The 15,750-nt window shown below is 41.2% G+C and overlaps 1 protein-coding gene across 1 annotated transcript; it reads left to right on the top strand.

Annotated features, from left to right (window-relative positions):
* The first annotated feature begins 6,183 nt into the window (after positions 1-6,183).
* Positions 6,184-15,321, top strand: plek (pleckstrin). The gene is made up of 9 exons (XM_050071969.1): positions 6,184-6,321; positions 10,873-11,028; positions 11,290-11,471; positions 13,359-13,450; positions 13,550-13,734; positions 13,832-13,936; positions 14,199-14,282; positions 14,384-14,453; positions 14,580-15,321. Exons 1-9 carry the CDS (start codon positions 6,280-6,282, stop codon positions 14,717-14,719), a joined length of 1,056 nt encoding a protein of 351 aa, XP_049927926.1. The 5' UTR covers positions 6,184-6,279; the 3' UTR covers positions 14,720-15,321.
* Positions 15,322-15,750: the final 429 nt, after the last annotated feature.

Genomic DNA, 15,750 nt, shown 5'->3' with positions numbered 1-15,750 from the left:
TCTGCACAGTATGGTCTTATTATAAAGTAACTGGTTGATTAAGATGAGGGAGCTACTTTAAACCTTCTTCCCATTAAGAGGACGAATGAATGCATAAAAGATCTTATAAATAATTCTATCAGCTTGTTTTGAGCTCCATTTGCCCAAGATGTATACGTCTGTTTCACCAACAGATATTAATTTTATTTATATGTTAAAGGAGCAATAAGCAAAATTCATCATTTCTAGATTGAAGGAATTAAAAAATTGCTATGTGAATAACTAGAGGTGTAATTTCATCTGGAGTATAGCATGACCTCACACACCCTCTCTCTGTGTTGATCTCCAGCCCATTGTTTACAAGCCGGTCCGGCTGCACGTTCATGTACGTTCATGTGAATCCCCCCTCCTCCCTCCTCCTCCTCTCGGAGCCCTTGGCCCTCCCTCCCTATAAAAGGCTACAGCCAGTGAGCAATGGCAGCGGTTATTTTCAAAATGAAATGGCAGGGAGCAGAACGTCCACCTGAAGAAGACCAGGATCTGACATTACCTCTAAAGAAACAACGGTTGTTGGCGAAGAAGTTGTCGGATAAAGAAAGGGACAGAACTCGGATTAACATTGGCCTTGCATTTCCAAGGTGGAGAGCACTGCGAGAGCTAAAGGGGCTACAATCTGACTCGGAGCTAGCTCTTCTTCTCCTGGACAGGTACAACATAAAATCAAATGTCTGTTTTAATTAGTGTTACAGTAACGTTAAGCACATGTCGCTATGTCGATTCAATTAAATTTAATGTTACAATCGTAGCATGGGTTAATGTCCGGAGCTTCGGTCCCAGCAATGGGTCAGGTGTTACAGTTGTGTTAGGTGAGTAGCCCGGCAGGCCAGCTAATTTGCAATTAGCATTGTAAAATGTAGCCCGGCGGGCAGCCTGTCGGCTGTGTTTAGCTATTCCCCTGCCTACTTCAATGATGATGGTACCTGTAATAAATGTAATATATTTGCTGAGATGGAGGCGAGGCTCAGTGACTAGAAGAGCTGGTAGAAGCGCTCCATAGCTGCAAGCTGCTCCAGTAGCCGTAGTACCTCTAGTGCTAACTGTGGGAGCTAAAGCTAACATTCCTCTCTTCTCCGGGAGCCGTGAGCCCATGAGCCTGGCTCCCGGTGAAGAGTTGGAACGTTAGCATAGCAGCCAACTAGTGCTAAGGCTAACGTCCGCACGCCAGAGCTCGCTGGAGCCGAGAAGCAGGCTCCCGGAACGTTAGCATAGCAGCCGACTAGTGTAGGCTAACGTCCCCACGCCAGAGCTCGCCGGAGCCAAGAAGCAGGCTCCCGGAACGTTAGCATAGCAGCCGACTAGTGCAGACTAACGTCCCCACGCCAGAGCTCGCCGGAGCCGAGAAGCAGGCTCCCGGAACGTTAGCATAGCAGCCGACTAGTGCAGGCTAACATCCCCACGCCAGAGCTCGCCGGAGCCGAGAAGCAGGCTCCTGGAACGTTAGCATAGCAACCGGCTAACGCTAACGTCCCCACGCTTCTCGGCTCCGACTCACTGAGCCTGGCGGAGAAGCGTGAGCCCGGCTCCCGGCTCAGTTGGAGCGTTAGCGTGGCAGCCGAGTAAGTGCTAATGCTAACAGGAAAGCAGGGAAATAGCTAAACACAGCAGAGACCGAGAGTGAGTAAAAGACATTGCTAACTGCTAAACTAAGTTGGCTGTTTAGGTCTTATTTCCTCGCCCCTGTGGTGAGTGAATCTGCCTTCAGTGAAAGCGGGGGCTAACTGGTGCTTCCTCCTCATGCTCCACTTCAACGATTTCGCTTATTGCCCCTTTAAGTCTTATTAGATAACCCCCTATTTTTATAATCTTATTTATGTTTCTGACCAATGGTTTTCATCTTTGTCCTTCTGTTTTGCCTCCCTGATTTCATTCAGCTAGTTTTGCTTTTAATGTATCTCACTTTCAACACAACACACTGTACCCTCACCAGCTGCATCACTGAAATCAAATCCTGGCTTAAAACCAACTTCCTCAAACTTAACTGTGGCAAATCAGAAATCATTATCATTGCCCCCAAATCTCCTCTCAAATCCACTCATAATTTCTCCCTATCGACAGCTCCACTGTGCTCACCTTCCCTCATGTCCACAACGTTGGCGTCACCTTCGATCAAACCCTCCCCTTTAACCAACACATCAACCACATCACCAAAACAGCCTTCTTCCATCTCCAAAATGTCGCCCACTTTCGTCCATCCCTCTCCTTTTCAGCTGCTGAGACTCTCATTCACACATTCATCAATAATCTCCATTACGGTTCATCATCCGAAACTCTCAAGAAACTAAAATGTATCCAGAATTCAGCTACTCGTCTCCTCACACACTCTCGCACCTGTGACCACATCATCCCTGTCCTTCATAACCTCTCTTATTCTAGTCTGAGCTCCTCCACCAGCACACTCTTGACTGTATTTTAGATATCAAGGATATCGGATAGATATCTGGATGGTAGAAAACTTTCTTCAACTCAACCAGGACAAAACCAAGGTCTTAGTTATTGGTCCCAAAGCTCAGAGAGAGAAACTCAACACAAAACTGCAAGAACTGGCATTAAAACCCTGTCAACAAGTAAAAACCTTGGCGTTTTCTTTGATTTTTGAACCACATAATAGAAGTATAACCAAAACTGGATCTTATCATCTCAAGGACATCGCCAGAGTACGACTGTTTGTCTCAGAAACCAACACAGCGGCAGTGATGCATGCTTTCATTACCTGCAGACTTGATTACTGCAATGCTCTACTTTCTAGTCTTCCTAAAAAAAAAAAAACTTTGCTCAGTTACAGTTATTACAAAACTCAGCTGCACGTGTGCTGACAAAGACCCGAACGAGAGCAAGCATTACACCAAAGTCTCTGCGTTGGCTTCCTGTGTGCTTCAGAATTTATTTTAAGATCCTTTTACTGGTTTTGTAAAGCTCTTTATGGTCTTGGTCCTACCTGTTTATCAGATTAGATCATTAGATCTCTCAGGTCTTCTGGTCGTGGACTTTTAAAAATCCCCAAAGTTAGAACAAAAACACAAGTTGAGGTATCATTTCAAAACTATGGTTCACGTCTGTGGAACAGTCTGCCTGAAGACTTGAGAGAGGGTTTTTATTATGCGAAGCACTTTGAGAAGTTTGATTGATTGATTCACTCCCTCCTGCCCTCTCAATATTGCTGATGCCAATGTCCTCGTCTTACAGCAAGAGGGTTCCTGGTTCGATCCCAGGAGGGAGCCTTTCTGTGCGGAGTTTGCATGTTCTCCATGTGTCAGTGTGGGTTTTCTCCGGTACTCCAGCTTCCTCCCACAGGCCAAAGACATGCAGGTTAATTGGTGACTCTAAATTGTTCGTAGGTGTGAAAGTGAGTGTCAATGGTTGTCTGTCTCTATGTGTCAGCCCTGTGATAGTCTGACAACCTCTTTAGGGTGTACCCTGCCTCTTGGCCAGTGTCAGCTAGGATCCCTTAAGAGGATAAGCCATTACGAAAATGGATGTATGGATATTCTTTTTAGTGCTGCTGTAACCCCTCAGTGCACTACAACATGCCTCCCTGATTTCATTCAGCTGATTTTGCTTGTAATGTGTTGATGTCACCCTCTAGAGGAACTTTAACAGCATCACAAGAACAAGCTCTTTTTACTGATGTTATTAATACATTCCATCTCTGTTGATTGCAATACCACAAACTGTATCTTTCAGAGGCTCCACTGGGCTGAATCCAGGCCTCTGATAGAAGCAGAACAGAAAGCAGTTATCTTCTCAGCTGTAACAGATGTTGCTGTTCAGATATTGTGTTGGAGAGCATTATAGTAAACAGATGTTCATGTTATTGTGTCCTCCACCTGGATGTTGCTTCATCCACAGCATGAAAAATATTATATTAAATTAAGGAGCTTGTTGTATTAAACAGTAACAATATGAGGAATAAACTAAAAGTATTATAGCATCATCCCTGCCACTCATATCTGTGTTGGATCTTGAGTTCTTCCACACAAACAGCTGGGTCACTGTGTTCTTAAGAGATGACACCTAAGGTATAAAGACTTCCTTTTGTATCATGAAATAACTGCAGTTTGTGAAACAACACGCTGTGACACATTCTGATACGGTGTGAATTAATTCTGTTGCAGCTGAAGTTGAGTGACAGTCCACTACGTCTGATTTCGACTTGAGTTGTGCAGTTGTAGTCCTAACTCTGAAAAAACAATGATTTTTCAAATGATTTTGAAGACTATTACCACAATATGACTATTTGTATATGGATTACTCACCCTGTATGACCTGGAATCTGTGAAGAAAACTTTGTTTTTCTCGCATGTCTCCACAGTTTACCAAGAATCTAAAAGCTAAGAAAATGCGGGGAGCTTATCCCAGCTGACATTCGGCAAGAGGCGGGGCACACCCTGGACAGGTCGCTAGACTATCACAGGGCTGAGTCACCAATTAACCTGCATGTGTTTGGACTGTGGGAGGAAGCGGGAGTATTCGGAGAAAACCCACCTGCTCTGCACAGAAGGGCTCCTCCACCCTGGGTTTCGAACCAGGAACTCGCTTGCTGCCACTGCCACAATGCTAACCACTGCACCACCACGTTGCCCTATATCAAAACATCCGTTCCCAAATTCTCATACAACTAGTGCAGTGTAATCTAAGTCTCATTTATCCAGTTGTACGCTCAGTACTTCCCAAACACATGCACTTTCACTTAAGTCTAACTATTTGAAACACTTCTGCATTAGAGCAGTGTGCAAAGGTAAGTGTGTGAGTTCAAACACTTCTTCTGCGTTTCACTGAGCAGAGTTCAAAGGAACATGCTTGCCCAGGCACGCTACTAGTCTGTGCACAAGACTGATTATGCAGAAGTGTTTTCAATAGTAAGGTTTTAGCAAATATATGTGTGTTTGGGAAGTAGTAAGCATACGACTGGATAAATGAGACTTGAATTATGCTGCACAAGCTGTGTGACACTTTGTAAATTGATGTTTTGATGTAGTTTAACTGTTGTTTTTCATTTAATATTCTCCATTTTTGGAGGCATGCAGGAGAAACAATGTTTTCTTTACAAATAAAGGTAACATGGAGTGAGACATACAAAAGATCATTTTGAGGGTAAAGTGCACCTTCAAGTCTTGTGGTTCTGTTGCTCAACTGACTGCTGCTCTGTGGTGCAGCTTTTTATACACATTAAGAGTTTAACAAACAAATACCACTACTTTTTAAAGTTGTTTCCCCTCTGCTGTTACTCAGCGTGTCCTCTTCACTACAAGTCCAACAGACTTTAGCCACATTGAGCAATTAGAAAAAGAGGAAGCCTGTTGTCTGACTCAGGTCAGCTGTTGTGATGCACGTATGATAGCTAAATCATGCACGCATAGTTATTCATACACTGGCCAAATATAGATAGGATTCAGACAGTAAGTCAGTGGGTGTTTGTGAATGCAAAAGTTCAGATACTTGATGATGACAGCAGTGCAGTTTTTGCCATTCAGAAATACTCAGAAAACTGCACACAGAAAAGTTTAGAAAGAAAAAAAAGAAGCTTAAAACTATGCAAAACTATGTGCAAACATATGAAAGAAAACCACAGGAAACAAAGACGAAGAAAAACACACACAGAGATCATACGGGCTAGAGAGTTTGTGCAATGTTTTAACGTAGCAGCATGAGACAATGAAGAGACAGATGGAGCAATACATTACATAACGAGAAAAAAAATTGATAATGGAAAGTCTGGTAAAGAAAATAATTCAGTCATAGGCACAGCAGAGAAAAAAAGTTTATTCAAAAGGTGGCTATATTTGGGGCACATTTACGGTAAGATCGTCGGGCTGTTCGGTGATCCATGCGTCACTGCGTTTCTTCTCCAGCTTCCTCTGTTAAAATTTAAAATGATTATTTTTACTGCAGTGACACGTCAAAGATGCCGTTTTTATCCGAGCTGTTAAGCTACTTCTTTCTACATTACAGCATAAAGTTTAGAGACACCAGCCGAGCAGTAGCTGTAACTAATAATACCACACAGAAGAGGAAGATGGTTGACCAGGCATCGTTGTCACACACCCAACAGCACAACTTCCTGCTTGTGTGTGTGTGCGTTTGTGGTTTTGACAGAGACGCACAGAGAGAGAGAGAGAGAGAGAGAGAGAGAGAGAGAGAGAGAGAGAGACAGTATGCAGTAGGTGGACTGAGTGGGAACATTTTTAACAGTCTTTAAAGAAGTGACCAAAGTTGCAGCTGACAGCAGCTGAGAGCGGGGTCATGGAGCCACAGCAGATCAGAGAGGGATACCTGGTGAAAAAGGTAAGAATAACTACAAGAAAACACTTCTGACTTCCTCTTATTGAGCGCATAATTCTGAGACGTGCTTTTTTACAAGTCTAACACTGAGATAAAATAACAGAAGTGAAAAATTTTGGCAACTTGATGCCCAGTTCTGGGTACGTGGAGCTTTAGCTTTGTAGCAACACACTTAAAATATTGTGTAACAAGAATGCAAACTGGCATCTACATGAAAAAACTAATAATAAAATTAAATAAATACAAATAAATACATAAATACAAGTAATACAATTGCAATACAAGTGTGTCAAACCATGCAGGATCGCAGAATGGACGATGTATAAGCGTTCTTTTGAGTTTTTGAACCAAGAAGTGATGACAACTGCAGTGGCGAGGAACACAGTCGCATTTAGTGCAGCTTTAAGGCTAGTCCAGATGCATCTATCACCCACACTGATAGAAAATGAAAAAATTAACATCACGATAAAGTCTGGACGAGATAAAAAGCGCTGGTAGAGAGAGATATTGCTCCAAGTCACTGAAAGGTTGCTGCATACATTCACAACTACACACTTCTGTTCCACGGTTGCAACAAAAACTCAAGTTCCTGCTTCTGTCCAGAAGTCGGAGCAAAACGTGCACTGTTTGTTTTTCAGTTGTGTTTCACCATTTACATACACGCGGAGAGTAAACATGAGTGCCATGATCTGAAATAAACACTGTGTTGTTGTAAGATGTAGTGAATATCCCCGAACACGCAACAAAACTAATTGCTGCTCTGATTAACAGCAGTGGTCAGGCACATAAACAGTGTGAGTGCACAGAGGTAATATAGAAGCCCTTTCCCGTATGAAAACCAGAGATATTCAATAAAGAAAACAAAGTGCAGTGAGAGTTTTACACATTCAGTACTTAAACCCACACTTTCACACTCTTGTAGATCGAGCCAAGTGTGACTTTTGTTTTATACACACCTCACACACCCATGAAAACATTAACTAACACCATTTTACCCACTTGACATAAATGTATCACCCTGTATGCTCTTTTCATTTTGTCCTATATATGTGAAGCATGTTATGAACTCCGGTTCGATGTGCATGACAGTGACGAAATCATAATTGATTATCTTTCTCTGGTTTGATGATGATTGACACATCAAGACTGAAGTGTATCATCGTATGAATGATGTGATGACACTATGGCGGCTATAAATAGCCACAGCGGTGCATAATGGTCATGCCTTAAATGGCTGAGGCGCTGTCAGGGAACCTTTCTTCTTCATGGACAGAGGGGAAGGAACAGACATATGCAAACAGTTGATTAATGGTGTGTCTGTGTCCATTTTTGGCATACTGTGGGAGGGTCAACAGAAATGCAGTCAAATGCTGCTGTCAAGGCAAAAAGTGGGTCAAATAAAAAAAATGTATCAATGTCCAGCAGTCCAGGCATTCACACAGTTAAGGATGGACAAGTGTCATATACCTGTTTAGTTGTTTATTTCATGTCTGTAGATTAAAAATATGTATTGTCATAGGCATGGTATTTGGAGTCAATCAAACATACACCGTGCTGCCCACACACTCTCACTCCCAGCTCATCAAATACCAGTGCTTGGGCAGTGGCTCACATTTAGACACTGAGGGATAGTGTGTGAATTTACGCTTGTTAACGTGCATTGTGTCTTTTCCAAATAAACTTTTTTTACAGAAAACGTACAGTTTAAGTTCAAGTTCACTTTTATTTATACAGCACGTTTAAAAGACCTGTTACGGTCAGCCAAAGTGCTTTACAGTGCAGAAGTAAGAAAATATACATATATAAAAAATACATACAAAATACGCACACACACATACACCCATACACATGTACACACATAATGTACATACACATATACATACATATGCGCATACACAAAAAAGGAAAAACTAGGCTAAGGTAGACGGTCCTGTGCATCCGAAGGCCAGGGAGAATAGATGTGTCTTTAAGGCAGACTTAAACCTCACCACGGATCCCGCATGTCTAATATGTAGTGGCAGGCTATTCCAGAGCTTGGGAGCAGCTACAGAGAAGGCACAGTCGCCTTTAGTCTTTTTAGATCTTGGTATATCCAGCAACAGTTCTCTGGACGAACGTAGAGCTCTGGCTGGATTTTGGACCTGAATAAGTTCTGCAAGATATAGGGGAGCCAGACCAGTTAAAATCTTAAAAACAATTAATAACACTTTAAAATCAATTCTAAAATGGATGGGAAGCCAGTGGAGGGAGGGCAGAACAGGGGTGATGTGTTCACAATTTTTGGTGCCAGTCAAAAGGCGAGCGGCAGCATTCTGCACCAGCTGCAGGTGGCGGAGCGAGGTATGGTCTAGACCAACATATAAAGAGTTACAATAATCCAGCCTGCAAGATATAAAAGCATGGATGACCCTCTCCAGGTCATTAAAAGATAAATAAGGCTTGACTTTTGACAGAGTATGAATTTGGTGAAAGGACCCTTTAACCACTGTGCTGATTTGTTTTTTAAAATCAATGTTAGAATCAAAAGTTACACCAAGGCTTTTTATAAAGGGGGTGGTTTTGATAGGAAGGAGATCCTAGCCATTAAATGAACTAAAACAGCCTTCTGGAAGGCCAAATACAGTAACCTCAGTTTTATTGTCATTAAGGTTAAGTTGGCTCTGGCTCAGCCAACTCTTAATGTCGGCAAGACAAGCTAATAGAGGTTTCAGTGGGTCCTTAGAGTACAACCGAAGAGGGAGATAGATCTGCACATCATCCGCATAGCAATGGAAGGATATATTGTGCTTATGGAAGATAGATCCCAGAGGCAGCATATACAAGGAAAATAACAGGGGGCCTAAAATCGACCCCTGAGGTACAGAGGAGAAACTGCCTATCTGCACAGAGAAACAGTCCTATCAGTCAAATAGGACGTATTAAATAAATATGGTCTCTTTAACTTAAAACATAGGTACAAAAAATGCTTTTAGCTTTACTTCCTTAGGGTTAGGCTACAGAAGTATGTGGTTAGAAAAAAAAGTCATGGTTCGCCTCAATATATGCTAACCACTGCACCACCGTGGCATGGCTCCACATGCTACACATACGCATTAAAGATACCTTGATTGACTTTTGATTTCACCCGAACACAAACAGCCATCTCCTGGGTAAAAGTCCACAGTTTGTTAGACCCATCCACCTCCCCTCATGCCAATTCTTTGCAGACTTTCTTGCTCTTTATATTATGGCAGTTGCTCAGGGTGTCAAATAATGCTGCCGCCCAGTGTGTCTTATACTGCCACAAAAGTGTATCAGTATCTGTTGGAGTTGAAAGTGAGACCAGGTTGGTCCTGCTGCTGTAAACACCACCAAATTTGCATTAATCCACGACTAAAAATAGTCCCTAACGTATGCATATTTTAAGTGCAGCTTAGGTACTTTTTGCTGCAAACTAAAGTGCCCATCTGATTTAAGAAATCACTTCTCTTTTCTCAATATGAAACTATATATTTGTGACAAACAAATCGGCTTGAGGCTGTAAGCCACAGACAGGGCAAGGAGGTCACAAAGTACTGAGGGATGTAATTTGGATTTGTTAACAATGAGAAAAGTCCTGGTTAGTGCTGATACCCGTGGGAGTGGACTTTGGTCTAGCATGAATGCTCAATTTAATGACATACACATATAAATCTGTTTTTGCATAAACAGAGTGTTGGTATCAAAACCATACACAGAGCTATGTATGACAGAGAGCACAGTACAAATGATCCAGTACTGCATCCTGCTACACACAGTGCAGGGCATGAATGACTTGACTGAGGACTGCAGCTGTTCACAAGCAGAAGGCTGATATTCCAACACTACGTTTTACATGTTTCTGTTGTTTTATTTATCCCCTGCATGGCTGAATCTGAGGAGCACACCCACAGCTTCCTTGTGATGCTTGAAGGCATGTGTTTCACAGCAGATATATTTCGGGAAGACTTTGGTTCTAACATAACGTTACGTAACTTTGAATGTAATAATTTCTCAAAAGCATGCCCCGCTGAAAAAAAAAAGTCACACTGGTTAAACAGCTTGCTTCTGTTCCCCGAGGGAGCGAGGGAGCAGAGGATAATGCAAGCTCAACAGGGCGTGAGAGTTTGTGAAACGGAACATATAAAAACACAAACCGAAATTGTTTAAGAGAAGGGTTGCCAAAGAAAGTAATTCCTTTTCTCTTTACCCATTACCAGAAGTCTGTAGATTCATTTCTGCATTTTAATGTGGGCTTGATCAAATAAAACCCATCTGCTGCCTGTAGGGCTGCAAGTTAACCTTTCACTTCATGTTATAAAGCTCAGGGTGAGAAACTAAACAGAAAGCAAAATTAATATTTACAGAGGGAAATTCCTGTAAAACTAAGCATTTAGGTGGTATTTTTAACATTTCATCAAACTAACAGACATAAGTACATTTAGTGATGACAATGAAATGTTGAGATAGGTATCAATAAAAAATATTCTGTTAATGTACAGCATGTTTTCTGTAACAACGAGGCTGCCTGTTGTCAACTGTTTTATTGATCCTCAGGGTACACTGCTAAACTCCTGGAAGGCTGTGTGGGCCGTGCTGTCAGAAGATGGGGTGGAATTCTATAAAAAGAAAACAGACCGCTCTCCGAAAGGAATGATCCCACTGAAGGGAGCCACGCTCATCAGTCCTTGCCAGGATTTTGGCAAGAGGATGGTAAGAAAATGTCAAGAACAGCTGAACTAGCGCTGAAGGATAAAACGACAGTATGAGTTTATAGGATTTGTAACAGAGCTTAAGACTACATTGATTTAAGATACTAAATTTGAATATCTGATTCATTCGAGAAAGCTAATTGAGTCATATTTTTCCAAATTAGCAGCAGCAGTTATTGTTGATTATCCTCATATCTAAAGCAGAATCTCAAGAGAGAACAGAAGCTGTAGCAGCGTGACTGATTGATAATGCTCCATTTAGCTGGTGTTCAAGATTACCACAGACAAGAAGCAGGATCACTTCTTCCAAGCCTCACATGTGGAGGAGAGAGAGTTATGGGTCAAGGACATCAAGAGAGCCATCACCTGCCTGGACGGGGGAAGAAAGTTTGCCAGGAAGTCCACCAGACGCTCCATTCGCCTGCCTGAGACAGTCAACCTTGCGTATGTACTGTAGTATCTTATTGGTGGTGAAGATAATCATTTGGAAATACCAAAAAGTAGTTTGATGTATTCTAAGAAGTGACTCTTAGTTAAGTCCCCCCTTATGTTGTTACACCTGACACCTGGCTGTTGACTTTGCTAGCTAGAATTATAACTGTTGATGGATTTTACCAGCGGATACCAGAGGTATCTGATGAAGCTAACATCTCTGAATTGGTTGAAAACTCTGCGGCTGACAAGAAACCCATGAAGGGGTCGTCAGTATGCTAAAAGACTGAGACATTATTACATGTCCCAGACAAAAAGTCGGCATCATAAGTAGCTATTTTAGGCTACAGAAAAATGTGACATCAGACTGTTACTTCATTCCAGCATAACCTGGTTCGGATTAGTTTATTCTAGAAAATCATACATGGACAAGGAACACCGAGATAAAATGTATGCTTTGCTGTTGCTGGTGTTTCAAGTAGTACAAAAACTTCAATTAGCAGCCCAGGCTATTATTTGCTTAAATCACTGAAATCAACGGGCCTATGTTTGGGACAGGCTTCTATATGAGACAGGCCTTTAATTCCTTTAACACCAAATAGTTGCTCAGCAAAGATTAGGGAATACACAACACCACTTTGCCCTGTTAAAACAATACTCAGAACTTGGATTAATTTTTATAAAAAATGCTTTTGATCCTTTTGATCTGAGGACATTTATGAACTGAAGAAATATGAATAACTCACTGGGTAATCAAGGAATGGACGTATAATTTGAGGTAGCCAACAACCTGGTTTTATACATCCGAAAGAACTTCTATGAAAAAACTGAACTGCTTGGCAACCAGACTAGGCTTCTAATTGAGACAGGCGATTATACGTGTACGTGTACGTACAAAATGTGTAGCCAAAGCGGGGTAATAAAAGGAACTTGCCGTTCAATTGGGACTAGGCTTTTAATTCAAGTTTGTTTCACTTTAAAAGTTGCTGGAGCAAAAGTCCTTGAGGGTAAGGACTAACTGATGTAATCAACAAGTAACCGATTGTTTTTGTTCCCAGAGTGCAATGAAAGCAAAGGCAGAAGTGCCTACGATATCGTAGTACTGTAGGCGGCTCTGCCCTTGGCATTGCATGATAAAATAGCATCCAAGTCAGGTACACACAGTGGATGTGTCAATCCTGTACAGGGCTAATTGAAACTGCGTAAAGTTATGTGATTGGTTATGCCTCTTGGACTAATGTAAGCATTGCGAAGTGAGTTAAATTGACTCATAAGTGTGCTTTTGGTATTGAAAACACTAAAATAAAAAAAATAAAAAATAAAAAAGACAAACTTCCAGAGCCTTTGTTTATCAGATGCACACCACTTTGGCATGTGGAGAAATACGGAGCATTTCCATCTGGCTATTTTTATGTGCATTTTCAATTTGCGGGAAAAAAAGAGTGGAAATGGCAAAAATTAAAAAAAAATATTGCAAAAAAGAGTTGTTAGGGTGGTTGGAGATGGCAAAATGGGTGTACACATAAAGGTAAATGTGATGAAGTGCAGTGGAAGCAGATTCAACAAAGAAATGGTGGTGTAATGGCACCTGAGGGGAGAATTAGCACCACCTCCTGCTTACCTTGATAAATCAACTCCCCATATTTGGATGGAAAAGCACATCAGTTTGCATTTCCTTTTGCACATTTTCCAAAAACTAGTTTAAAATGTGCTCTACATTTGGATGGAAACCCATCTGTTGTGAAACCTGCAGGCCTGTTATGCTTATATTTGAAAGCTAAGCTACGATTGGACAATTCCTGCTCGGTGTAGAGGTTTATTAACAGACAGCTGGTTGTGCTTATTTAAAATGATTTCATGACAAGACATGCTGACAGTTTCCACATTATGTTTTCATAGTGAACTGTACGCACTGATGAAGGACCAAGATGATGGAGTAAAAGAGTTAAAACTGGAGCAGGAGAATCGAGTCTTCAATCACTGCTTCACCGGTAGGCTTGCTTTTATTAATGTCACCAGTGTGGAAGATGTTGTTTTTTTTACCTTCTAATGGTGTCACCATATTTCGCTCCCTCCTCATGTTTGTGCAGGTGCGACGGTAATCGAGTGGCTGATTTCAAAAGAGAAAGTGAGAAACAGGCCTGAGGCCATCATGTTAGCAACAGGGCTCCTGAATGAGGGTTTCCTCCAGCCTGCAGGTGACCTGTCAAAAGATGGAGCAGAGAGTGTAGAGCAGACAGCCTTCTTAGATCAGACACTTGCTCTTTATTACTTTGTAAGTTCAAAAAGTCATTATTAGACACCATATTTAATTAATTATGTTGGGGATGATGAAACATGATGTGCATGTACATGGCTGTGTTCTGTGGCAGGCAGACAGCGGGTTCTTCTGTGAAGGCTACTCCAGTGATGAAGACGTGCTTCTGAAGGAGGAATTCAGAGGAAACATTGTGAAACAGGGCTGTTTGCTGAAACAGGTGAATCAGAGCGCAAGCAGAAGTGTCACCGTGTTTTCGTTAAACTTTATGCATTTACAACGGTAATATAAACTGTGTTACTAACAGGAAGAATAACTTGATGAGAGGCCAAGATTGATGTTGTCAAGCTACGAAACATCACACCTTTTACTTTTGATTTCACATTTGCACACAAAATTTCTGTTAATTATACATTTTCACATACACTGAAATGTATGTGTTCAGCAAATCAAATAAAGCATGTTGTGTTATTTTATCGCAGGGACATAAGAGGAAAAACTGGAAGGTGCGAAAGTTCATTCTGAGAGACGACCCTGCTTATATGCATTATTATGATCCTACAAAGGTAAATATACTGACCTTTAGAAGCTGAAGTGACAGAGAATCAAGACTAAGAGTTTATTTTATTTACTTTCTCCCTTCTTTTGTGTCTTCTCTTTGTGTCAGGGTGATGACCCTCTGGGCTCCATCCATCTTCGTGGGTCTGTGGTTACAGCCGTGGAGTACGTGCCTGACGGTGAGTGGGACTGGATAAACATGCCCTATTCCTCCCCCACTGTGACCATGAAATATAACTGGTGTTTACTGTCAGTCGTTTCTTATCAACTCATCCCTTTCAACTCTCATTTTTTCTGGGTTTCAGCCAAAAAATACGACATTGACGGCAACCTCTTTGAGATCATCACCTCAGATGAGACTCACTACTTCCTCCAAGCTGCTACAGCTGAAGAAAGAAAGGAGTGGATCAAAGCAATACAGGCAGTGTCAAAAAGTGGGAAATAACAGGAGCGGTGGGGCAGCTATGGTTAAAGCTATTGATTGTAAAATCCCACGTTTCATTAGATTTAACAGTGTACCAGTAAAGTATAACTGAATGATCATACGGCAGTGCTGTGTCATTCTAGAGCAAATTTCAACCCACTCACCAGAAAGAAAACGCTTGTATTGCACTGTACATTTCTGCAAACCACAAATACATTAATACTTTACATTTCTTGTGAGGGTGTGGTTAGGTGTAGGCACAAAAATCACTTGGTTATGGTTAGTAAATGATCATGCTTTGGCTTTAAACACCTATGTTTGGTGGCACAAAGGCCACGAAAAAAGCAGGGTGTCACTAAAATCACCCAGGTTTGGTACAAAACACCTGCGACAAAAAAAATAAGCGTTGCTTGTTTTTCAAACAGCGGTCTGCAGCTTGGCAGGCATCTCACTTTAGAAATATAGTATGCACGACACATGCAAATGTATCAAATTTGTGGTTTGCAGAATGGCACAATGGGCTGCAAGTTTCACTCCTCTACACTATCAAATTATTGCTGTGATGTTTCTATGCAGTATGTGCTGTAACTAATTAAAGAGAAATAAATGTCATACTATCTGAATTCAACAGTACAGCTCTTTAATCACATATGCTCAATCATATTTCTGTAGCACTTCACATTCCAGCTCAGTAATAACAAGTTAAAAAGCAGTAATATCATGGGTACAACGGGCAATACGTGGGTAATACTGTAGTATATAAACAGTAAATAACCTTTTGATGTTTTGTCAATAATAATAATGAGAATATTTTGGTAGTGTTAGGGTTTATTTTGAATAATAAGGCAAAAACATGAGTGTAATACTGGAAATAAAACTATCAGGAATATCATGGTAATAACATGTTAATAGCCGTTTAATATGCTAATAATAATCTGGCTAACTCAGGCTAATGGGATAATATCACTTTAGGCAAAATGATATTAGAGACGGGGGTAGTGTGGTTAAATAAAATTAAAGTACTACTATGACCACTACTACTAATTCTACTT

This window comes from Epinephelus moara, chromosome 19 (genome assembly GCF_006386435.1).
Source record: "Epinephelus moara isolate mb chromosome 19, YSFRI_EMoa_1.0, whole genome shotgun sequence".
In the NCBI taxonomy this organism is placed as follows: domain Eukaryota; kingdom Metazoa; phylum Chordata; class Actinopteri; order Perciformes; family Serranidae; genus Epinephelus; species Epinephelus moara.
The sequence above is the reverse complement of the archived record's forward strand: the minus strand, read 5'-3'. Positions and strand labels throughout refer to the sequence as shown.

Coding starts and splice junctions, on each gene's coding strand:
- plek (XM_050071969.1), top strand. CDS start 6,280: ATGGAGCCACAGCAGATCAGAGAGGGATACCTGGTGAAAAAG. Junction 13,735..13,831: donor CACTTGCTCTTTATTACTTT/GTAAGTTCAAAA, acceptor GTTCTGTGGCAG/GCAGACAGCGGGTTCTTCTG. Junction 14,283..14,383: donor ATTATTATGATCCTACAAAG/GTAAATATACTG, acceptor TCTTTGTGTCAG/GGTGATGACCCTCTGGGCTC.